This window comes from Saccostrea echinata, unplaced genomic scaffold, assembly GCF_033153115.1.
Source record: "Saccostrea echinata isolate AGI-Se365-2 ecotype Australia unplaced genomic scaffold, CSIRO_AGI_Sech_v1 ptg000076l, whole genome shotgun sequence".
In the NCBI taxonomy this organism is placed as follows: domain Eukaryota; kingdom Metazoa; phylum Mollusca; class Bivalvia; order Ostreida; family Ostreidae; genus Saccostrea; species Saccostrea echinata.
In genome coordinates this window covers 1,597,305-1,624,419 of record NW_026889825.1, presented here as the reverse complement: position 1 = coordinate 1,624,419, position 27,115 = coordinate 1,597,305, and the positions used below count along the sequence as shown (strand labels likewise).

The following is a 27,115-nucleotide window of genomic DNA, read 5'->3' as shown; positions in this document are numbered from 1 at the left end:
TGAAATTGAGATATCACTAATTCAAATAAAGTAAGGTCAAAGGAAAAGTCCAGGTCAAAAAAATAAAATGTTTATGAAGTTAAATAGCTCTCATCAATATGTATCAGCATATGAAGTTTGATAAAAAAAATATCTTGAATAGTTTCTTTGAAACTAAGCTTAACAAAAATTTAAGAAAAGTGAAGTCAAGGTAATAAAATGTTGAAAATTGAATAGTTCTCACTAGAGGCCTGTTCAACAGAGCAATGTTTGCGAGTACACACGAACATTTCTGTTAGAGGGATAAGGAATTTAAGCAAGCACTCATGAATGCTCACTCTGTTGAACAGGCCTCAGTATGTATCAGCAAGTAAGGTTTGGTAAAAATGTTTGAGCCTGAGCTATACACTAACTTAAGAAAAGTGAGGTCAAGGTCAAAGGAAAGGTCAAAAAATGCTAATGCAGTTGAATAGCCCTCATCAGTGTTTATCAGCATATGAAGTTTAATTAAATATCTTGAATAGTTTCTTTGTAACTAAGCTAAACGCAAAGTGTGATGGAAGGACAGACAAAAGGACAGACATGACAAACACTATATACCCTAGCCATATTCATGGCATATTCATGGCGAGGCATAAAAATGTACCAGTATCTGCTGGGAACTTGGAAATGTTGTCACTGACAATGCAACAAGAGGACATCAAAGAATAAGTGGAATATTTCACTTAATGCAAGTGACATTTTTATGTGGCCAACTCATCCATGAGAGCAGTTTGGCAAAGAGTACCAAAAGATACCATCGAAGGGAAAAAGACCAATCATTAAAGAATCATTAGGGGAGACACAGAAATATAAGGAATTATTTACTTCTTCAAAGAATTTGACAACTCCTTGATAAAAGTTTCCTTGATAAAAGTTTCTAGAAAATCTCCCGAGGAGAATGACCCTCATTGTGTGGTATTTTTCACTGGAGAAGAACTGGAACTGGAAATATGTGGAATATTTCACTTGTTCTCTATTTGACAAAGCAGAACAATAGCCAACTCCATTTAAGAAAAGAGTGTTCAATAAGATGTAAGAGGCATCCCCATTTTAGCGTAAATATGAATATTTTGAAAAATACTGCATTAAAGGAAATATTGGATTAAAGGAAATGTATTCAGCCATCTGGAAATAAAATACAGTAACTTCTTTTTATGGACATCAAGAATGAGGTTAACATGTATAATGTTTAACTCCCTGTTCTTTTCATGTTTGGGGCCTTGCGACCATCAGTACTATTTCTCTGCATATACCTGACGTGGGTAACAAACTCCAACACATGCTGTTTATACATAACACAGGACTGCATATGCAGGTTCTTCACTTTTGGAGAAACAAAATTCTTGTTTTTTTAACAAGACTTTTTTTCTTGAAAGGATGGAGAACTATTTTTATCTGGCCACCTATTATAATATTATTTATCAACTTGATTTCATCAAAGAATACATTGTACTTCATGTAACAAAACAAAAAATCCTTCTAAATTTTAGAAAAAAAATCATTTCCTCAAAAGATACAGTTCACAAAATCTTCAACATACATATAATTACTCTAAATAAAATAAAAGGCATTTCTTCAATGCTTATTTAACAAATTTCAAAACTTTGCTTCCTTGGCAAGTTTCAAAAGGAAAATGCAACATAATATATGTCACTTTCCAACATCTTTCAATATCTGTGCACTCAGACCTCAAAAATACATTGTTAATGAAATAACGAAGTAATTGAAAAGTTTCAGCAAATAAGCAACTTCAACAATTCAGCATTGGAGATACATGTAATAGCTCTCAAAAGATTCATGTACATATGCTCAAATATGAAAACAAACTCTTCTCCAATTTGTTACCAATTGATCATAAATTGTAATATACTGAACATTGGTTCAGAAAATCATGAACAAAATGCATATTTACATAATTACATGTATAAAGCTGAAAATAACTAATCAGTAGTTATTTTTCTAGACAACACAATGAAAATCAATGGGTTTCTATTAAGTACATCAAACAAAAAGTGATACACAAGAAACCAAACTCAACGTGACCTTTCTCTTGGAAACCCTCTGAACAAGAAGTAGACCTCTGTATATTGCAAACTTTAAAATGGTAGGTCATACATTGGCTTGTACCTGTTTATATTTCAATATGTACAAGGCATAATGTTCTATTATAAGTTTGTCTAGGCCTTCTATGGGCTTTATTTCTTAATTATCCAATAAAGGTAAGTCACAGAACAACTTTGACATACAAGTTCTGCTTAATTCAGAACTTTTATAGTAATTGTTAATGTCATTTTGAATATCAGAATCTTCATACTTAATTTTTCTTTAAAAAAAAAAAAAAAGAAGAAAAAGATTAAGTTGTTTAAGCAAATATAAAACATGCTACTGTCCCCGTCCTTACTTCTTTGGGGCGAGTTTCTTTAACTGAGCTTGGAGGGCGGCAATCTGTTGCTGAATGGCTGCTGCTTGATCATCTGTCAACATCAAATTATAAAATAATCAATAACAAATATTACTATAAAACAATACAGCAACAATGCATAAAGCAAGTCATTTTTTGTCAACAAAACTCAAGAGTTTACTTTATTTGAACACAAGTTGGAGCTCTGGAGCCAGATTTTTTAAAATAAAACAACTCAAACACAAGTATTGCAAAATTAGGTCAAGAACACTCTCTCACTTTTATGAGCATTGACAAGAAAAAAAAAGGCAGAAAACTAAGTGAAGCAGAGTGTTTTGTCAAATTTCATCTAAAAAATTATTTTTCCTGAATAATGTAAAAATTAAAATAATTGTAATGAACACGTAATTGATCTTTATGATTTAAACTGATCTTTTTATGAAGCTGACTGATATAAAGGACTTGTGTTCTTGCTTTTTGATTACAGAGTTGTGTTTGGGCTCATACCTGATGTCAACCAAACTCAACATTATTGTTAATTAATAAATCAAATACACCCCCAGAAGATTAAACTCTCAATTTTCTTTTTTACTTTGCAGCTATTTTTACTTTCCGTGAACTTTCCCTATAAATTCATTTTCAAAACAACTCTCTCGACCAAACCCCCGTCTCTGTTGAAAGCCAACAAATATTTCTAGGTAGCACATTTATATATTTATCATTTATCTTATTATTTATATATAATTATGAACTATTTCAGCCATTAACAATGATTGGGAAGGGCTTGAGCCACGCACCAATGTTGCACTGAAGTGAAAATAGCGCATTAAATCAAACATTGGTGGTGCCAAGGTGTGCATTCAAATTTTAGCAATGTTAGTTTGAAATATATATTTCGTATGACTTTCTTGCTTGTTTTGCTTTCATTTTAATACAACAAATCTCAATGGTTAAAACCTGGCAAAAACTGCCTCCTGTTACATGAAGCGTTTTATTTAAAACAACAAAGGTACATTACCTCACTCATTTCCAATATTTAATAGAAATTTTGACGTTATTGATCCAAAATACAAGAAAATTATATTGTTCACAGATTCCTTTAAATGTGTTACACTGCATATGTGAAAAATAAAATTTGGTTAATAAAGAAAAGGGTTTCCTTTTGTATTTTACATTTTCTGTCATATTTTTTTCTTAAAATGGCCCATCAAATTATATAGATGGCCCATTCATTTTCAAAATGGCCCATTAAAAAAGATTTGACAGTTGCACCATAGTCGTATAGACCTTGATGGTCTTCCCAATTCCTGCATTAAAACCCAATAAATCAAAGGAATGCAGTTAAATACCTTCACTGGACTTGGATTGTGCTACACCACAGGATACCAAGTATTCTGCTACATCAATATCCTCACTGTAGTCGTCCTGTCCCGGCCTAATTAGCCACAGAACAAAGGTGTCCCCACTACGATCCTTTAGACGAGCATATAAAGCATGGTCTACAAACTGGTTTAGTTTTTCACTAGCACTGTTAGACCACAGTCCCTCTGGGGCTGAAATACCTGTCAAAATACACACAATAAGTATGAACAATTCAAAGGAACAAGGAAAAATTCTAAAATATTCATATTTTTGGACTGATTTAAGCCTTTGAAATTTGCTACTCCCAAAAAATTTTACATGGTCTTGAGTAGACCCTGTGTTAAATTTACCATGCAGTGAGCATTTAAAAGCCAGAATGGGAGGTTCCATAAAGTCTGGTTTCATTGGACGTAGCTGGTTGGCAGGTAGTATGGCTCTATTTCCAAAGTCCACATATTGTAGGCTGTAGGTTCCATTAGGAAACGTTTCTGTTATAACACTCCTATACCATCCCCCATCAGCTGTAAACAAAATGAGAAATCTTTATTTTATGAATGCAACACATCCCCCCCCCCCCCCCTTAATCTTTTTTTGTGCAGTTGAATATTCTCTTCCTAAGAATGTGTATTCTAGGACATACACTTTATCTTAAATTTTAAGATGCAAGTTCATTTAAAAGTAAATCACATTACATGTATATCAGACACTGCATCTAACATTGGACAAAAGTTTTTTTAACACATTTTACAGTTAATTACAAGTAGATTGTGATTTCTATGTATACAACATTATTTAACACTTACATTCACATAGGCTGTAGAAAGCACAGCACATGTCCCCCACGATGTACTTATGGTTTGGATCATGTGGCTCTGTCTCACAATATATCATCACTGCCTGCATCATGGCAGCCAGTTTACCCACAGCTAAATGTCAAGATAGTACAGGTGTGTCAGTTAAGTCAGACACTCATGTCAATTAGCAAATGCACATGGACCATAGAAATTTACAGCCGATAAATCACCCAAACTTTTTTTACACAGTTGTACATTTAATTAACAACACATTCTTACTGTATTAATTGATGTACTGTATGTTAAGAAGAAAGATTCTGTATACCAACCTTCTTCATCAGCAATTTGACAGAAGAACTCTTCAGGAGAATCAATGGAGGTAATGATCACCTGAAATTCTTCACTCTGAGGTTCAACCTTGGACATGTCACTGAGGCGAATGTTCACACTTTTCCCTGCCCCTGGGGAACCCCCTCTGTTTCCATCCCCTGAAGGACTTCCTGATGCTGTCATTCCAGGGGAATTACCTGCTGCTGTAGCACCTTTGGAAGCCTGTGGTGATCCAGCAGAGAGCTCAGACAGGGCTATCGACTGACGTACATGCTCATTGACATTTTCACCTCCGTCAGTGAAGAGGATTATCTCATGAAGCTCACCTTCTACCCTGACAACCTGTAAATGCAAGAGGTTGTTTGCGACAAGGTTAATAAACTGATGCAATGCCTGCTCCGATTCCTTTTCGCCAATGTCCGCGAGCTTACAATGAATAGTAAAATTTGGCACAGACAAGAGGGACGGGTCAATTTGTCTAATGTCCACCGGGGTGTTCAAGTCCACATTTCCATAATCAATGAAGTACACTTTGAAGGCGGATTCACCTAAGACCTCCAAAACTTTGGCTCTGTACCATTTTCCATCTTCTGAAAATTTGGCTAGAACAATTTCATCTTTTACAGGCTGGTAGGGTGAGGAAGATTTCTCGCCAAAGTTTTTCAATTTTTCTTCAAGAACAGATAACTCTTCCCTGTAAGATTGACCTACTAATAACAAGTAAAAAGAGTGGAGACTGTCCACTTCCTGAAAGATACAGGGTTCTTTTGTGCTACCAACTGGCAAGATCCGAGGAACGAATGAGGTCGATAACTTTTTCAGCTGTTCTACAACGTCCTCTTGATCAGTAGTAATATGTACCTCATAAACACTTCTCTCCTTTCCAAGAGCCTTGATGTAACTCAGTGTATTTTTTACAGCCGCATCAAATTTTTCTAGAATCAATGGAGAGCTCTGGTTATCGATGCTTGTCAATTTACAGTGAATGGCTTGTTTTGGCAAGTATAGAAAAGAGTCATCGGCCTTGCGGATCTGATCCTTTTGAACAGTGCAGACATTTCCATAGTCGACAAACTGCACATTATAGGAGGAGTCCTCAATGTGTAGTACTTCAGCTCTTAACCACTGACCAGTCTCAGAAAACTGGCAGCATACATGCTCTCCTACTACAGGAAGATAAGGCTCTGTGATGCCTGCACAGTAGGTGTCAATTTTTTGGAGTAAACTGTTGAACTTTTCACAACTCTCTTCTGTATAGTAATGGGCATAGAAGGAATTGACACTGTTAACATGTGTGACAAGAAAAGGGAGTTTTCCTCCATCCACTGGCATGTCAAATTCAGGAATTCTTGGTCTGCTATGGGGAGCCTCTACCACTGCCGACTTTCTGCTTGAAGAATTACCTACAAGGACGTCATTTACACAGGAGCCATCTTGGGTGTACAATTTTATGTCATACAGTTTATTGTTTTCAGACAAGGCTTGAAAGTAAAGAATTTTGGACACTGTAAGTTCAGCAAACTTTGATTTAAGGTCATCTGACAGAGGTGTCCGGACTGCTAGTCTGCAGTGAACTGCTAGGCATGGCAGCTGTACGTATTCCGATTTTAATTTCCGGACTTCATTGGATGTGACTTGTTCCTTATTTCCATAGTCTACAAATAATACAATGTAGGAATCCTGTTCCATCTTCTCTACTACTCGTGCTCTGTACCATTTACTGTCTACAGAAAACAATGCACAAACATCTTCACCAACTTCAGGTTGATATGGTGTTGGTTCTTTACTCAAATTTTGCAGTTCTGTCATCAAGTTTTCAAGTGCCTGGACTTCATTGATTTGTAAATAAAATGAATCAAAACTATTAAATTCTGTCATTGTACATTCGACCTGGGTTCCATCCACAGGAATAGGAGCCTCCTCGAAGTGGATCTTGGTGTACAATACTGTCTTTTTTGCTTTAGGACTAGAACTGGTCACTGCTGGGCTTGCTTGTGAGGAAAACATATTTACAATTGTTTCGTTAACATTACTACCATCCTCCAGCAGAATATCTACTTCTAATGGGTCCACATTAATTGGACCTCTCAGTTTCACCTGTACTTTACAGTTGTACAAGCTACCAAATGTCTGAAGCACTTCTGGAGTTTCCATTGACTTGGTCACTGATGCTAACTTGCAATGAATGCTTTGGTGTGGGTAATTGACCAAGGCTGGATGAAATCTTCTCACGGCATTTTTGGTCACTGTTTCCACATTGCCAAAATCTGTATACAATAAAACAACCTCATCACCAGATATTCCCAACACTTTAGCCCTGTACCAGCGCCCATCGTCAGAGAACTTCCCAAATACCATTTCTCCAACCTTTGGTGTATATGGCACAGAATTCCTGGAGCAGATCTCTGCTATTTCACTCATAATTCTTTCAATGTTGTTGCTGGCAGACTGGACATAAAATGAAAAGAGAGATGTGATGTACATTATGACACAGGTAACTGGGGTCCCATCTCCTGGCAAGGTTGAAGACTTTATACCTTCTGCCATTACAGGAGCAGATACCATAGCCTGTACTAAAAACCTTGAAATTGCCACAGACACAAGTTCCTCCTGATCAGTTAAGAAATCCACAATTGCTTTATCTCTTCTTCTGCCCTTGTAAATCATAGTGAGCACTTTGGGATCATTTTTGTGTGTAAGTTCATTAAATAACTCGTTCGCTCTTGCTGCTCCTTCTGGGTCCATCTCTACCAGTTGGCAGTGAACACAGAAAGGTGGCCTCTCCTTGCAGAGACTGGTGGCCTGCTTGAGATCACTGAAAGGAACCAGTTCAGTGTTTCCAAAATCAATGAAATAAATCTTTGCCTGCTGGTTGGACAGGCTGAGGACTTCAGCTCGGTACCAATTGCTGTCATATAGGCCATACACCAGCTCCCCAACTCCTTTAGGGCTGCAATTAAAATAAAGGTCAACTGTTACAATATTACAATTCATCATTCACCTCTGCTCCATTGAACCTTCTAAACCCCTCCCCCTCCAACCCCTTTCTTAGAATTTTATACTAGTCTGATATGAAAAGGAGTTCATAACTATGACAGGTTCATAAAAACCCCCACCTGATTATGTAGTACAACTGAACATGTACAGCATACTCACTGATAGTGATCTGTCTGTATAGCCATACATTCCTCATTGACTTTGGCGCAGTATGGAGTCATGGATTTTTCAAGATCCTCTACTTTTTGGACGTAAAAGTCTAGTGGGCTGTCCCTCTCAGCTATTAACACGTCGTATTTCTGGCCACTGATCCAGTCTTCCATTTTATCTTCTATTTCTTTGGCATCAATACATATACTGTGGAAGAAACGGACAAATTAAAATTCCTATAATCAAAATCCAAACTTCCTCATCTTTCAGTCAGTTTAATTTCAACAAATTCTCCTTTACTTCATATGGAAAAAAAATGCACATGTAATGTGGTAGTACGAAATGCAGTTTCCTCGATCATTTAAATCTTTTTTATGTTTTAAACTTTAAGGTCAGTCTTTATATACATACAACTGTGGCCCTGAAGACTGTTTGTTCTGGCTTTTTTTGGATGCTAGGCCGGAGTTTATAAGGGTCTCGCTGACATCTTGTCCTGTGAACAAAAATCAATATCTAAATGTATTTCTCTGAAAACACACAGAGATGCAGAAAAAAACCCCACTGCTTTTCATATACTTGACACAAATGATTCTCTTTCTTATCTACAAGAAAAACTGAAAAACAATAAAAAACAAGAGGCCCATGGGCCACATCGCTCACCTGAGAACTGTGGCTAGGAAAAAAAGCAAAAATCAGTTCAGTATTAAAAATCCTAAATGCATTTAAGTGGTCCCTACCTAACCCAAAAATGGGAGGGAGGGGGGGGGTCCTGATTTGAAAAAATTGAATTTACACTAAGGATGCTTACATATTTCTTTGACTAACTGTGGCTTTTGTCTACAGGTTTAAACTTTCATTGTGGCCCCTCCCTACCCCTGGGGGTCATGATTTGAAAAAACTTGAATCTACACTACCTGAGAATGCTTCCATATAAATATGACCAATCATGGCTTTGTTGTTCTTGAGAAGAAGATTTTTGAAGATTTTTCCTATATACTCCTATGTAAAACTTTGATCTTCCATTGTGGCCCCACCCTACCCCTGGGGGTCATGACTTGAACAAACTTGAATGTACACCACCTAAGATTGCTTCCATATAAATATGACCAATCATGGCTTCGCTGTTCTTAAAAAGATTTTTGAAGATTTTTCCTATACATTCCTATGTAAAACTTTGATCGCCCATTGTGGCCTCACCCTAGCCCCGGGGGTCATGAATTGAACAAACTTGAATCTAAACCACCTGAGGATACTTCCATATAAATATGACCAATCATGGCTTTGCTTTTCTTGAGAAGAAGATTTTTGAATATTTTTCCTATATATTCCTATGTAAAACTTTGATCATCCATTGTGGCCCCACCCTACCCCCAGGGGTCATGATTTGAACAAATTTGAATCTAATCTACCAGATGATGATTCCACATGAGTTTCATCTTTCCTGGCCCATTGGTTCTTGAGAAGAAGATTTTTAAAAGATGCCATTAATTTTTCACTATTTTGTAATAATCCCCCCTTGGAAGAGGGCATGCCCTTCATTTGAACAAACTTGAATCCCCTTCACCCAAGGATACTCTGTGCCAAGTTTGGTTGAAATTGGCCCAGTGGTTTGTGAGAAGAAGATGAAATTGTGAAAAGTTAATGACAACGACAGACAACGGACAAATTTTGATCAGAAAAGCTCACTTGAGCCTTCAGCTCAGGTGAGCTAAAAAACACTCTACAAGCCTACATAAAATATTCATATTATGATAAACACCTATTATTTTACAAAGGAAGAAGTTAAGTATCAATTAAGTCAATGCCACAGAGGCCATTTATTCAAGTCTACATAGCAGCTAGGTTAGCTATAATCTTCAATGCAGCCCAGGTATGGACCAAAACTTTATCTTACCATTGGCATCCAGCACTTTAATCAAGATCAGATCTTCATCTTTTCCAGTACAGGTCACCTTGTACATCCTCCCACATTCCATGGTGGGTGGCAGCAGTTCTTTAGTTTTGTCTACTGCCTGCTGGCTCCAAAATTTGGAGTCCATATGAGGAACTACTCCATCCAAAGTGCACACTATTGCCTGAAGTATATGAATTTTATTAATACATATTCTAGCTCCATGACAATGTAATGCTTACAAAACTTTACAGGCAAGTTTTTTTCACAAAGTTTACTCATGAAATTATAAGTAAGCATTTGTTTCTGGTTTGACAAGTAAACCTACTCACAACCTTAAAATACTCTTTGTAGATCATTCAAATTTAAGGTATATACACGGTATATATAACACAAGAATGAAACAATAATTGCAAGCTAACCTCATTGCCTAAGGATTTACAGCCAACAAATTTTACCCCATTTTAAAAATGAAAATTTCTACCCCATCAGAAATTTGAAATGTACAGACAGATATTGACCCATTATGATTATCTGGCCTGAGCAGACAGATATTGACCCACTATGCTCACCTGGCCTGAGCAGACAGATATTGACCCATTATGCTCACCTGGCCTGAGCAGAAAAATATTAGGACATAATGCTCACCTGTCCGGGCAGTGTACACCACTGTGGCTGAAGATTCCTCAGTTTGTTGTACGTTATTGTCTCCCTGTTGCCATAGTCTACATAAGTCACAGTGACTTGATGGTCAGGATCATGGGTGTCCACTCGACAGCGGTACCAGCTTCCGTCTGTAAACTGACCAGCATAGAACTCCCCCACTGCAGGGTCAGATACAGTACGATTGTCCTTGTCAAGCACCTGAAGGCATAATATGTAGTTTTCCTTTAAATGACATGCTACCATAACTTAATATTTACATTTGCTGTTTTTTATGAAACCAACAACGAAATTTGCTTTGAATGGCATGTTTGTGTATACTCATGCCTAGAAATATACATGGAAAAACTTTTTTTTTTTTAAATTTTCTTTTTATTTACATTATCCATTGTATACATGTCAATATATAGTTACATATAAATATCTACAAGGCAGTATACAAAGGATTTTTTACACACACAAACATTCACACATCCACTCGCACATATCGGATTGAACTGGAGTTATACAGAAGGAATTTGAAGGCTGCGTTAGAAAGAATTCACTATATCAATTATTCACCAATAATAAAATGCATGGAAAAACTTGAGCTAGAGTGATGTCACAATGAGGCTACAGAGACATTAATAGATATAACAATATAGGGCAGCGAGAAATTCATCCAATGAGTGTACATTTGCTGATTTCAAACATTAAAATTTGAATATAAGGAATGTTTTCAAGTTTTGCCTAAATTATTAGTGTGTAAATCTCACAGACTTACATGTAGGTATATTTTTCATAAAGCTCTTGCACACTTCCTGAAATATGCCTGTGACAAATCTGTGTTATTTACACACTATTATCTCACCCAAAAACTTTAAAGAACATCCCTTAAATATTTATACCGGTATATCTTTTCCTTAGAATCAATCTTCATATTGATTGATTGATTGATTGTATGTTGTTTTACGTCCCATTCGAGAATTTTTCACTCATATAGAGACGTCACCATATACCGGTGAAGGGCTTCAAATTTTGACCTTTACTCGGCACTCAGGGCCATTGAGCAGTGAGGGATCTTTATCGTGCCAACGCCTGCCGTGACACGGGGCCTCGGTTTTTAAGGTCTCATCCGAAGGACCCGCAACTTTCACTTCAAAGTGCCGAGCGCATGGCGAAAGAACAGTTTCTACCCATTTTTTATCGACTTGGGTCTGTCGCGGCCGAGATTCGAACTCACGACCTCCCGATCACGATCTTCATATTGAAGAAATATCAATAAAAACTACCTACACCAACAAGAGGCCCAAGGGCCTTAAATCGCTCTTCTGATAAACTGTACAACCTATCACTTCTATTTGAAGTCTATAAATATCCTGTATATTTAGATAAAGCCTTGAAATTCCAAAGGTAGGTCATCATGACCTACATTTTAGATGAAACACTCTCGAGAACCCAAGATGATTCTAAGCCAATTAGTACCCGAGAGTAGGTCACAGTGACCTACTTATCACTTGTCATTCTCTAAGGACCCAAGATGCATCAACTAAGTTTGATGATTCTAAGCCAATTAATACCTAAAATATTTTTAAAATCATATCCATAAAATTTCAAAAGTAGGTCACAGTGACCTTCTTTTCAGAAGACATACTTTGAGGACCCAAGATGCATCAACTGACAAAGTTTGATGATTCTATTAAGCCAATTAGTACCCGAAATATTTAATCAAAACCAAAAATTTTCAAAGGTAGGTCACTGTGACCTACTTTTCAATTGACCTACTCCAAAGACCCAAGATGCATCAACTGACAAAGTTTAATGATTCTAAGTCAATTAGTAAAAGAAATATTTAATTATAGTCATATAAATTGAAAAGTAGGTCACGTTGACCTACTTTTCAGATGATGTTTTTCGAAGACCCAAGAAGCATCAACTAACAAATTTTATGATCATAGGCCTTAAAATGTCCAAAATATGCTTCTAAAATGCTTTGAAATTGAATGCCTGCAAAGTACAAAAAGTAGGTCACTGTGACCTACTTTTTAATAAATATGTTTTATGGCCCAAAGATGCATCATCTTACAAGAACCTCTCAGTTTTCAAATTGATGACTTTAATTGTTTTAAAAAAAGATTAGCCATAAAATTCAAAGAGCAGGTCAAGGTGACCTACTTTTTAGTCAACATACTATGAGGACCCAAGATACATCAACTGACAAAGTTTGATGATCATAGGCCTTAAATTGTTCAAAATATGCCACTAAATCATTTTGAAAATGAATGGACGCAAAATTTAAAAAGTAGGTCACCATGACCTAATTTTGAGTCAACGATACGAGGTCCTTAGATGCATCAACTGACAAGATTTGATGATCCTAGTCCTTATAGTAAGCAAAGGATCAACATTTTAATAAAATATAATTTTTGGTCAACTTTGAAGTGACCTTGAGACCACGTCCTTTGCCCCAGGGTGAATCCCCGTGCAAATTTCAATCTCCAACATATCCTCAACCTTTTGTGCAAGTTTGGTGATAATCTGCCCAGTGGTTCTTGAGAAGAAGATTTTTTAGCAACCAATACTTTTGGTTTTATTTATCTAATTATCTCCCCTTGTTTAAAGGTCACAACCCTAGTTTTAGTACAAACAGGAGCCCTTCGGCAAAAGATACCCTATGAAAAATTTGACTATAATTGGCCAAGGGGTTCTTGAGTTATGGCCCATATTCTAAAAAGTTTATGCACGCCACACAAATGGCCATAACATTAGCCCTTTAAGCCTTAGGCTCGGAAGAGGTAAAAATTCATAGATCATCAAATATTTTCAAGTTGTTTTTTTAATGGGGAAGGTGGGGAGTATACCTTTTTCATTTCAGCATTCAGCTCTGCCAATTTCTGCAGGTCCTCAGAATTCAAGATCTGGACAACAATTCTACTGGGGTCCTCCACACTCTCCACAATCAGCTATAAAGTCAAGAGAGACAATGGATAAACTATCATCCTGATAAACTAACATCCAGAAAGTTTATTAATCCATGGATCACATACAGTATATGATTATGGGTAGCTATTACAGTGTATTAATGTATTTACTCCATTCCTTTTGATTAATTAAATGGTTAAAAACATAAAATAGTCAAAAAGGTTCAATCTTTAATAATAATGATAGTTATGTTCTTCTTTTGTAAATGAAGATTATCAACTTCTTCCCAAACATGGGATACATATTCAATGTTTTTTTTTTCTTTCAAATTTTCAAGATCAACCCAATCCACACACAAAGTTTTCAAAGAATCTAAGAAACAATGTATAACTCAAAGAACCAATGATCAACTCTTACTTCATATTCCTCGCCAGTATCTAGACTGTTTATAACAATTCTGTTAGAAGGTGATGGTGCAGACTTTCTTTGCCCTGAAAAATAACCCTTCATTAATTTTCTCCTCTAAAAACAGACACACATCTTTTAACATAAATTATTTTATATACATGACAAATTAATTATCGTTCATTATGTGAGACTTGCTGACGTTAAGAATTTCATTCTTGCTTATATTTGTTTTATTAAAGATAAACTTTCACTAAATTGATAATTAACTGAAATGTTCACTCTTCTACTTTTTCATCCTTTTAAGCAGTATGAAATATTAATAATTTCTCAAAATAAAAAAAAAAATTCTACTGCAGCTTATACAATAATTATATTGTATTATATTATATAAAATACCCAGAACTTGGCCTTACCATCTTGAGGAAGTACATGTGGTGATGGAGTGCTGGCATTCTGGACTGGGGTTACACCCGACTGCTGTTTGGGCTCCCTGCCATACAAAGAATCACTCTGTTTGGGGGATGGCTGACTCCGACTTGCTCTGTTTGGTGTGACCTGTTGACTAGACTCCTGTTTCAGCTCCCTGATGGATGAAAAGGAACTGCTTTGTTTTGGCGACGGCTGACTTGCTCTCTGCCGATTTGGTGTGATCTGTTGACTAGACTGTGGTGATTTTGCACAACCACTTACAGAGCCATACTGTTCCTGAATAATACTTTTGGCATATGATTTCATTTCCTGCAAAATTTTTGAGAATTCTGATAAAAACCAGAAAATATAAAAGGAATATAATCCATATATCAAAACCACAAACAAATCCCTCCATGTAATCATTTCACAATTATCAACTTTAAAGCAATACAAGCTGTAAACAAGCTAATTCAGAGAATTTGTGTCCCCCGCTTAGGGAAAAAAGAGCATGCGCAGTTGGGGGGGGGGGGGGTCATACTGCCCCCCTGTATTTGTAGAATTATTAAATGTATACATGTATATTGAAGCAAATTTAAAAAAAGCTAATATGGATATAAAGATTTGATTGCTTATTCTTTAATATGTGTACATGGAAGATTCTTTTTAATATATACAGAATATTTATCACACTGTAATAATGATTTTATGAGTTTGTACACGCCAGACATCATAACTTTTTCATTTCACATGTTGAATAGTATCATTTAGTAAATCCAAAAAAGAAAAAAAAAAAGAAAAAAAAGAAAAAACATTTAAAAAAGAAAGAGAATCATCCGGGGATTGAACCCTGGCCTCTCGCTTGCTAAGCGAGCATCATACCATTAGACCACAGAGACACTTGAATATACAAGAAATTAAATGCAAACATTAAGTCACATATAATGTTTATTTTCACGTTCGATATTGTCAAAATTTTAATCAATACATGGTGTCTTATTTAGCCTTTACTAAACAGTTCTAATATATGTAATTAGAATATAAAGTCCGCCGACAACCTGTATTATACGAAATTATTAAAACACTCCACATGCCCCTGTGCTAAAAATAGTGCCAAGCGACTTTTAATACAATAAATAAATAAAATAAAAAAGGGGTGCGTAGTTAGAATAATCTAACTGTGTCTCGGGATGACCCTCACCACAGTTAGAATGCCCCCCATATACCCGTAATGTAGCAGAAAATTGCAGAATCGCTCCGAAATGATTTTGGAGGAAATTAATGAAGTTGCATTGAAAATAACAGTCAAATTAATCATAACAAACCTTTTTGAGACTGTAAATACCTTTCATCTAAAAATTTAATCCATATTATGGAAGAATTCAACACTTTTTCACCGACGTTTTTTACTCGTTTCAAATTTACACACCATGTTGACATTCGGAACACTCGGGATTATTCATAGTAAATGAACTGAGTTAGAGTTATCTCCCGTATTTTCTTCTGCGACATTGACAATACACGAAACGCATTCTATCGTTAAACCGGGTCCGTAGGACATTAATCATTTTCTGTCTAGGGGTGGGACACTTCGAGAGGGGCGAGAGAGGCTATAGGGAGTTATGGTATAAAATTTCATTGCAAAAGCTCAAAAGCTTCTTGAAATATGGCCCGGAAACAAAAGTGTTACACACAGACGGAATTTATGAATTTATGACCTTGAACTTTGACCTTTTGACCTCAAAATCTGTAGAGGTCTTCCTGAGGCCACAGGGAGTTGTCATGTAAAATTTCATTAAAAAAGCTCAAAGAATTCACGAGATATCGCGCAGAAACGAAAGTGTTAAAACAGACAGAATTTATGAAGTTATGACCTTGACCTTCGACCTTTTGACCTCAAAATCAATACAGTTCTTCTTTAGGCGATAGGAAGTTGCTATGCAAAATTTCATTGCGAAAGCTCAAAGAGTTCTCGAGATATCGCGCGGAAACGAAAGTGTTACAGACAGACAGAAATACAGACGGACGGACAGACAGACCCAAATTAATATCCCCCACTTTCAGTGAAAGCGGGGGACAATAATGGTAGTTTTTTCCCATTACTTTATAAGCATTATTTAACACCTACCCATAAAACTAGGATAAGAAATTCTGATTAGAAATGTTGAATTTCATCAAACTTGTTCACAGTGAAAAATAAGGGACTTACACGTACCATTTCTATTAGAACTATATACTTCAATAACAAAATTAACTTGAAGAAGGCAAGTATATGGTTTGCTATAATTAATAAATTTTGCTAAACTATGAAGAAAGGGAGATGATTTTTTTTGGCATACCACCTAGTCAATGATTTTTTTGGGATACCACCTAGTCAATGATTTTTTTGGGATACCACCTTGTCAATGATTCTTTGGCATACCACCTAGTAGGGCTGTCATGGTTCCCCAAAATAACCGAAAACCGTGGTCCACGTTGTTCGGTTCGGTTTCGGTTAAATTTTTCCAGATTTCGGTTCCGGTCTGGTTAATATATATTAAGGATATGTTTTATACAAAAAATGGTGTCAAAATCAAAAGAATGATGATGATAACAGTGATAAATAAACATCACAACTGAATTATACTTCATTCCATGACAAAACACTTGTCTCGAAAGGATTAGATAATTATCAAAACAAGCAAGAATGGTCAGATTGTAACTTATAGTCAGCCTAATAGTCCTAAACATCAACATTAAGACGTTTACATGGATAAGATTTGTTTAAAAGGTGAATGTTACGTAACAAAAACAGAATGTTTATATTAAATTCATGAAATTAAGGTTTAAAATAGAGGTAAATAACCGAACTGAAAAACCCGAAACTGAACCGAAAATTTACAGAACCGACCCAATCTGAAAAATTTTGGAACCGTTACAGCCCTACCACCTAGTCAGTGATTCTTTGGCACACCACCTAGTCAATGATTCTTTGGCACACCACCTAGTCAGTGATTCTTTGGCACACCACCTAGTCAATGATTCTTTGGCACACCACCTAGTCAATGATTCTTTGGCACACCATTTACCATCATGTTAAAGACAAATGCATCAAATTCTTACCTCTACTACAGAGTCTTCTCCAATCGTTACCTCAAACTGACTGGCAACTTCATCCTCAGCAAGCTGCTCCCTAACAAAAATTTATCAAATGACAAATTAAACTGTTGCTAATATGTAAAACCTGAAAGAGAAATACTTATTTAGCAAATCCTTCATCTAAACATACACACTGCTCAGAAGAGTAAATTGTTCAGGATGCTGATTGATTATAAAAAAATGTATAAATGGTGATAAGATTATTTACTTGATGTCTTTACAGTTCTGGCTGTGTTCTGGCCAATGGTCAGCCTGACACTGTTGAGAGCAGTACGGCGTCTTACAGCGACTGCACTGGAATCCACCTGTCAACAGTAACATAATCTTGGAGTCAATATGCAGCAAAAACCAACATCATCTGAAAATTCAATATTTCTGAATTTTTTTCTTTATCATTAATGCATACCTATTTTCTTGCAGTTGGCACAAGGACGATCCATGATCCTCTTCTCTGGTTTGGGCGTAAACTGACCTATATAACAAAAACAAAATAAGTTTAATTTTAAAATGTTAAAACAGAACCATAACCTGTCAGCTTTACAACGAAATTCAAAAGTATCAATAATAAGAGTTGTTTTCCTCAACATGAGGATAAAAATTAAGAAAACAACTCTTTCCACTTGAAGATTTTCCTCACCTCTGCCTCTGTTTGGGCGCCCTCTTCCCCCTCGGAATGCCCTCATGTTGTAAGAGGGACCCACATTGTGTCCATGGTAAAAAGGCTCCTGGTGTCTATATCCTCCTTGATAATTTCCTTGTAGATTATCTGTGTATCCCCATGGCCCCATTCTATTATAATTCATACCTCTACCTCGGGGCCCCATCATTCCCCTACCTCTGTTGCCATACATGGGAAAGTTATCAGAATATTTATTATAATTTCCCCTTCCCATATTATATCCCATATTACCCCTTCCCCTAAAATGTCCCCTTGGGGAGCCTCTCATGTTATCCCTTCCCATTCCCTGCTGAACGTGTCTATATTCTCCATCAGACACTATCCGCATGCCTGCGTTTGGTTCCCCAACATATCCAGGATGCTGATTTTGCTCGTAGAAATCCTGAGGAGCACTGCATTGGAACTCGACACCATTCTGACTGGGGTTTGTGGCCTGCCTCCGCCCCATGGACTGAAATTTCATGTCCAGGTGGCTGCTTCCTGGAGAATGAAAAAGAGAGGGATCAATGGGGGTGGAGACATCTGACCTTGCACAAGACATGGGGGACACCTGACTCAAGGCACCTGTCAAAAGAAAAGCATAGCAGCATTAGTTTTCTAAAAATTAAAATATTTCTAATGCATCTTAATTTACAGTAAAGAATTTAACAATTTCCAAACATAGAAATTTTTATCTGTAACTTTTTTTAAAAAGTTTATTCTACATGATGTTCTGATTAAAGACTTGGCTTGTTTTTTTTTAATAATGCAGGAAAAAGCGTACCATACTTATAAAATACATCTGTACGATCAGTAAACAAAGTTAGTCAGTTTATGAACTTTACCAGAGAAAAAATGTATAGATCTATACAAATACTTTTTTCTGTTTACAGATGAGTGTATTTACATGTATTTTTATCATACACATGTATCTGTACATAATAAGAGTGGTGATATTTGAATTCTAATCCAAACAGCAACTTTAAACGAGTTAACACTCCATAAATGTAAAAATAAACTATGAAAACAGAGACAGATTCTGATAAGTAAAAACATTAATTTAATTAATGAAGAAGGTGTAAAGCTAACGATGAAGTGTGAGCAATTAATACCTGGGTATTCCCCTAATATTCCAGGTCGCCCATCTCCTGCTGGTAAAGTTAAACAATCAATACACACTCTAATCAACTCTGTGTAAAACCAATAGCAATTCATTTCTTTTGCATCAGAAAGTTAATGTATGAAAATGAGACTAGAAGTGTTCATTTAGAATATTCCTCACTGTGCAACCCACATACAGTCAAATAGCTTAAAACAGAACTCTAGAGAAAAAAAAACAGTCCAGAAACTAAAAACAGCATTGTCCAAAAAACATTTCACCTCTAAGCCATGTAATTACCATAGCTTGGAATTATGGCATTTTGGTCACAAGCAATCTTTGCTAAGTATGACCTCCTTATGCTCTTTCAATACAAAGTTTTGTCTTTCAGGATCCTACATTTCAGAAACCTTCAGAATTTGACATTCCTGAACTGTTACCTTGACCTGATCATATTCAACCCTTAGGGCATGTATGATCTTCTAATGTTGTTTCATTATGTTATAGACAAGAATTGTTACATTTCACATTCAGTGACCTTGTCCAGATGACCTTAATGTTGTTACCCACCCTCTGGTGACAAGAAACTTTCATGTCTAGAATAATCTACTGTTTTTCTCTATACCTCAAATTGCCCAGGCTTGAATGTCTAATTAGTCTTGAAGACTAGTGACCTTGACCTTGTTCAAATAACCCTGGCTCAAGGTCAGTACATAACCTTGAGTCAATGCAGCCACCTTTGTCTCAAGTGTATGCTTCTAATGTTTCTTGATGTTAAAGTCGTAACACTTTTCAATTTTTTCGTAAAAAAACTTCACTCATTATTAACAAAAAATGTTAACACATCTGCTCTACTATATGGGAAAGAAGTTTATAAATTTTGGGAAGTATTCAACTTTTCCAGAGAAAAAAAACGTATCTTTTATAGTTTTATCCTATTAAAATTCTTTATGTATACAGTGTATAAATCATGTATCTTTAAATAATGTACAGAGGGGTAAAAGTACATGCATTGTGAAATTTGAATTTGATTACATCATTCAAATCCATGAAGCAAAATTAAAGAGTAAGACAGAAAAAAATATAAAAACAGAAACAAGGTGTGAAAAGTAAAAACATAATTTATCTGAGAAACAAAGTGAAGCATTAGCAATTAATACCTGGGTAATCCCCTAATAATCCCGGCCGCCCATCTCCTGCTGCTGGAGAAATTAAATTAACTGTTTTATGTACATGCAATAAAACATGGTCATAGTGAACAAATAGTACATATATACATGTACATGCTTATAGCAAAGTGATTTTCAGTCCCTATATATATAGGTTTTTTTTTTAAAAAACGTATTATGAATGTATCTGATGTAACGCATTATGCTTATAATAAATCAACACTGTTCGCCATTGGATTTCGCTATAAGTTTGTTCTACTGTACACTATAACCAACCACGTGTACAACCAATAGTTAATCATTTATTCTGCATCAGAAAAGTAAACATACGCAGGGATTTATCAGTACCTTCTCAGGGGCCGAAATTCGGCCCCATTCCCAATTGAAAATAAGTCCAATTTTTCCCAATTTGGCAGTATTTTTTCCCAATTGGTGGACAATGCTTTAATATATAATTACCTTAGAAAAACACAGAGTAAAACTGTCAGACTGTAATTTTCATCTATTTAACTCATTTAGGAAAGCTACAGTCATAACGCATGTTTAAAAACACTGTAAAAACATCGCCAACTTTTAATCCGAATTTCCTCCGTTTTTCTGAAAATAGTGATATTGTGTAATTATATAGATTTATTAAATTATTTCCACCTACTCTATTGATCTACGAGTGAATGGAAAGTATACGGAAGATATTATTTCAGATAGAAAAATATATTTTCAATGTATTAATACATATTAAAAGGACTTTGAGAAAATTTGTACTTAGTATAATTTTTTGCAGGAGGTTTATAATCTCCAGAAACAGATTCTATAATGACCTAAATTGGAATCTCATACACACATGTACTACCCTAAGTTGTATAAATACTTTATACTTATTGAAGTCAATTTTACTTTTATTAGTCTTTTATTCATAATTGAACTTGTATGATGAAGTTGGATCATATTTAATTGTCTGTTTAATTGCCCAAATTAGAGATCATGTAAAATTAATTACACCTGAATACGTTTTAAGCAACATTTTTAATTTTTCCCAATTTCATCAAATAGCCAATAATTTTTTCCCAATTCCCCAAAAGTGGTGTTTCCCAAAATAGGCTGATAAATCCCTGATATGAAAATTAACAATATGCAACTGCATAATTTTTTTTTTTCAGTGCACATGCCAAATCACCTGTAATTTCCTCTGACATACCTGGTTTCTTCACTGGAGCTTCTTGCAAGGTTGGTGGGCTACAAAATGCATGTACAGAGGGTGATAATTAATATCATACTGTAATACATGCATAAAATGTTCTCTGTAAGCCTTCAGCATTTGTAGTTATACACTATGCTGATTATCGTAACTTAATATAATGTTTGTCAATATATATATTCATGATCTAGTTGTCATTGTAAATGTTCATTGATTTAACATCAAAATAATTTTCTTTCTTCAGTTTAATAACATCTTTCCATCATTGATGTTTGATTTTCATAAATTGAAAATTTCATTTATTTCTCATATATAATTTTTAGCTTCATAAAATAAACTAAGACCACATCTTTTCTTTAAAAAAAAAAATAATGATTAAATGACAAAGTAGTAAAATTCATCTTTAATTATAGTTACCTTTCGTTTACTTTGTTCTTTCCAAACATGATTTTCTCCCCTGACTGCAAGTAAAATGGTAGAAAAAATGAATGATGACCAAGTTTTAAGTTTATATTAATGACAATAGAGGAGGGATGGGATATTCTTAAAAACATATGTCTTAAGGTGATACTGAAAAATTTTCTTGTTTCACGAGTGGATTTACAGTAGATGACCCTCAAAAGAACATTTTATGGGGGGGGGGATAAAAAAAACCACACAGCTATATGTAAATCTAACATCTCAACAAAATTGTCTATTTACTGATGGACAGCAGCAATGTACAGACCAGATTTTCTTTAAATAAAAACTGAAGACGCCAAACTAATTTGCATAAATAAATAATACAGGTCCTTTATAATATGTAACTACATATACAGACTTAAGTGTTTATTTAATATACATTCTTAAAACATAAAGGACATGGACTTCATTTTATATGATATAGAAATTAAAATACTTTTCAAAGTTGGAATCACTTATTAGACAGTCACAATAATGAGGAAATACTGAATGAGAAAAAAAAATTAATAGCTATGAATCTCAATAAAGGGCTGAAAGTCAGTAACATGATGAAATGAGATGTCAGAATGAAAGCCTGAAAACTCAGAGGCAACAACAACATTGCATTAACAGAGATCTGTCTAAAATGATGGTTTGGCCAAGGTCAGTATTATTTATCTGGTCAAGATCACATGTTATATGACATGTACAACAATTTACATGTAACACCTCAATCCTTAAATATACAGTACAATATAGACAATTCTAACAGTTCAAGCTTTCATGCAGTGTACAACTTACCCTGCTCATAGAATAAGAACTATGGCCGGTCTGACCTTGTGCTATATATAGATCATATACAAAACAATGCAAAGATGTGTTTAACCCAATGCACTGCAACTGACTCAGCAATTTTACGAGTCAGAACAGTAACAAGAGGCCCATAGGCCACAACTCTTGCCTGAGTCACTCCTTTGCTGTATTTTTGAAATCTTGATCACCTATTGTGGCCTCACCCTACCCCTAGGGACCATGATTTTAACAAACTTGAAGCTACACTACCCAAAGCTGTTTGCAAATCAATATGAATGTGGCCTTGCTGTTCTGAAGATTTTCTCATCTCTTACATGTTAATTAATTTCAATGTAAAACAATGGCCCTTAATATGACCTAATTTTTTTGTCACCAGCAAAGCAGAGCGTCACTTTGGGACCACTTTGTCATCCGTCAAACTTTGTCTTGAGAACTATAACAGATAGGAATTTAACATTTTGCTCAAATATGGCTTGGCGCAATAGCTTTTGTAATATACCCAGGATACTGATCTCATGACCTTGACTTTTGCCCTTTTTTTAAAAATACAGTAAACCTGTCTAAATTAATTGGCTTTGGGAGACAAATTTTCTGTCTAAATAGACTGTGTCAGATTATACAGTATAAAGAACAGGCAGGTGAGATAGTGAAATGGGAATGGAAATAGAGGTTGGAATTCACAGTGAAACAGATTGCACAGGTGTCAGATTTGACAGTTTTCACTGTATCTAACACCTACACTATATTCTTTGAACCGTATGAGGTAAATATGAGCCAATTAGCACAAACACTGCTTGTCATAGGAATTTTGAAAAATACTAGCATTACAGTCCACTTGCCTTCGACCTCTGACCTATTTTTCAAGAATATCCAGAACCCTTACTTAAACTTATATCTTTTGAATTTTGAGAGGTAGGGCTTTGATAGTTAAAATATACATCACATGCCTATAACCTTGTGACACTCTACTTTCTAATTGTATGATAAACATTTACATTTACAACACAAACTGAAATTAAATGCATTCAGTTCATTGGATAAAAATTAATCAAGATCTGTTTCAGTGATTTAGATTGGAATTTCATAGAACAGAGGACCTAAATGTTAAAAATAACTAAAAGCCATTTTGGCCCAACTCCTAGAAAACTTTTTAGGCACTAGTTTTCAGCAAAAACAAAATATATATATTTTTTTAAATGTTTTTTTTTTACCCATGTATTCCATGTAAGTTTGAAACTTCTGTGGCGCCATTCTAACCCTGAGGTCAGTATAAGACATATTTCTACATATATTTGTGAAATAATTTTTACAAAAGCTTCCTTGCAAATGTCCAGCAAGCACAGGTAGAAGTATATGGCTGATAATTAAATTTGAAAATTTACTGGGGATCATCGATGCCAGCCTCAGCTGTGTTCAAAGTGAGATTGATTAACTCACCCTGCTCATGAAATGAGCGCTGCCATCTGACTCCGATCCCGAGCTGGCTTTACTGCGTGAATAAGACTTCCTGTTGCTGCTCAAAGAACTCAGGAACTCTTCTTCCTCCTAGTAATCAAATTCATTAGATTTAAACATTGTGTAAACAGAGATGTCTTGGTAAATATGCTCTAAACTGGTATTGAAATTCCAGTGGATTCCTCACAAATAACATTGAATTTAATCTACTAAACTACAGATTCTAATATCCGCATAAGACACACCTAATGGAAAGTCACCATGGGGGACTGATAAAATATTCCATCTAACCAAGATTTCCTTATAACTGAGTTCTTTACAATTGAGTTTTCCTGTAGATCCTGAAGTACACCCGCAGAAAAATTTTGCTTCCATTCTATTTACAACCCTTTTGCCCTTGTCGCATGTGGTTGAATTGAAAATAGGGCAAAATCTAGCAAAATCATTTGCAAGTGCAAAAATAACCTTATTTATATTTAAATGAGATAGTTACCATGTTAAAAGTTTTCAGTTTACAAACTTACATGATAGTTTTCAAAGTTTTTTCAAGTTCCAAATGAAACAATGAAGTTTGACAAATGGAGCAACAAGGATTGGAAAAAAATATTTATGAACATCAAGAGAAATTATGGAATTATCTAGTCTCTAATATCTGAAAAAAAATTTCCATAAAAACATTTTAATGACAAGCTTAAAATATTTGATGCACTTAATAAAAATACATAGCACCATCTAAATATTTCTGATGCGATTTCTACCTGTTTCTGCTTTTGTTGTCGATTTCGATCCTCGTCTGTTTTAGAGAACTTCACTCGTAACTTGCAGTCTCCGATGGGAAATTCATGATATTTGCGAATGGCTTTCTCACACTCATTGACTGTCGCCATCTTGACAAACCTGAAACCAAATCATCATAACCAATTCAAAGATACTATCTCCAACACAAATACAAGCAAGCAAGCAAGCACCTTGGAAATAGTCAAGATACAGCTTAAGCCATTTTTTTTTAAAATCTTTATTTTTATTTCTATCAGTTGACCTCAGTTAATATTGCTTAGAACTGTAAATCTGAAAAACTAAAAACTAATGGCTGAAACTGAAACAAGTCAAATTTTATTCATGAATTTTACATTCCAATAAGAATTTTTTCTCATAATGGAAATGTTACCAAACAAATGTAAGTTATGTGCCAAATTAAACCTTATACAACAACCCCCTCCAATGAACTTGGGGGAGGGGGGTTAATTACCATCAAATAGACCCTCATTTTTTTTTTTCAAGTTCTCATCCCACTACTCTATAACTTACCCATACGTATTCCCAGTCCCCTCCATTTTGGACTTCATTTTCTTAGCCTCCACACATGTGCCAGCCTTACTAAACAAATTTACCAGCCCTTCCTGCAAATTAATTGTTTTCAACAGTTATTTCATTTCTGTACAAAATTCTGCACAGAACTCTATACAGATTTACTTCTTTTAGCATTGCTACCCTTAATTAACACCATTTGTGTGCACTAATAAATTACCATTTCGTTTAAAGGTAAAGGTTACAATTTCAGAAAAACACCAGGTTGGGAGCGTAAAGGTTACATACTTTACGTCTTGTACTTACTTCCGTCATTTCATCTGGAATTCCAGTGACATAAAGGGACACACCACTAAAATAAAGACACCAAAATTAAACATAGCTTTGGGGGGGGGGGGGGGCAGTGAATTAAAGCCAAACACCACTAAAATAGACACAAAAATTAATTGAAACAAAGTCTCTCCCTGCCTACCCCCCCCCCCCCCCCCCCCCACCACCACCACCACAAGCTATGGATATTATCAAAATCTTAATTGCAACTTATAGCTTAAATTCACTTAATGTTAATCTACTTTATACTGACATAGTCAAAGGTCATTATCTTAAACTCAGTTGGACTGAGCAAAAACGTCAGGATATCAAAGAGTTGACAAATATCAAGATTAAAATATAAAAGTGATAGAGACTCCAATCTCACTCCGACAATCATCAATATTCCAGATATCAAAGTTCCAGATACTGAAGTTCAACAGTATATAAATTCCTCTTTTTCTACTTACCCATAGCGATCTGGGCCTCTCTTTGGCATGTCTTTACCATGTCCTCTGTCATATTTATTAAACTCTTCGTTCAGATGGTCATCCTTCATAGGGTTCCAGCTATCTAAATCTCTGTAATAGTTAATTCACAGGTACCAGTAAACCCATATTACATCAATGATAAACCACGGCATTATAAATTTTATCTAAATCTTTGTTACCTAATATTGTTACAAGACGTTGTGTCTACAACTATGTATTTAATTTCTGTCAAATTTATTGCCATAATAGGTAAAGCAACTTCTAAACTGAATTCCTTCATCATACATTATACCTGCAGGATTAACTTCAAAATATAATGTTCTGCACTCTGTTCAACTTAAAATTTCAGTGAAAGTAACTTTAATACTTTTCCTGGGCCAATACAATAATTTTATTACCCTAGGTGTTAAAAATGCTTATTGTGCCCTTTATTTGAATCAATGTAGAGTAAAACTTCAAAATCTAACCCAGACACCACTTGTGTCAGATTAAAAAAGATATTGAATTTCCTAAAAGGAACTAAAAATTTACTTTAAGATTTTGAAAGACACTGACACATCCTGGTTGGACAAGTTGTACTGTTGAACATGAGGAAAAAAAATCTTAGATGGGGTCTTTAGTCTTGGAAATCAATTATACTTATAGGGATTTCATTAACTGTGAGGTGTAAAAGTCATTAAGGTTTACCATGATACATACCCATTTGACGCCAT

At 35.2% G+C, this 27,115-nt stretch overlaps 1 protein-coding gene across 1 annotated transcript; it reads right to left on the bottom strand.

Moving 5' to 3' along the window:
• Window positions 1-27,115, bottom strand: LOC133176544 (uncharacterized). The gene is made up of 25 exons (XM_061311660.1): window positions 27,102-27,115; window positions 26,382-26,492; window positions 25,909-25,954; window positions 25,603-25,694; window positions 25,053-25,191; window positions 24,277-24,384; window positions 22,003-22,046; window positions 21,586-21,623; window positions 20,382-20,420; window positions 18,102-18,707; window positions 17,871-17,936; window positions 17,673-17,769; window positions 17,429-17,498; window positions 14,315-14,656; window positions 13,928-14,032; window positions 13,450-13,551; window positions 10,595-10,810; window positions 9,950-10,130; window positions 8,467-8,548; window positions 8,065-8,262; window positions 4,908-7,858; window positions 4,588-4,710; window positions 4,135-4,305; window positions 3,772-3,984; window positions 1-2,495 (listed from the first exon to the last, which is right to left on the bottom strand). The coding sequence occupies exons 1-25, from the start codon at window positions 27,113-27,115 to the stop codon at window positions 2,419-2,421; spliced, it is 6,231 nt and encodes a 2,076-aa protein (XP_061167644.1). The 3' UTR covers window positions 1-2,418.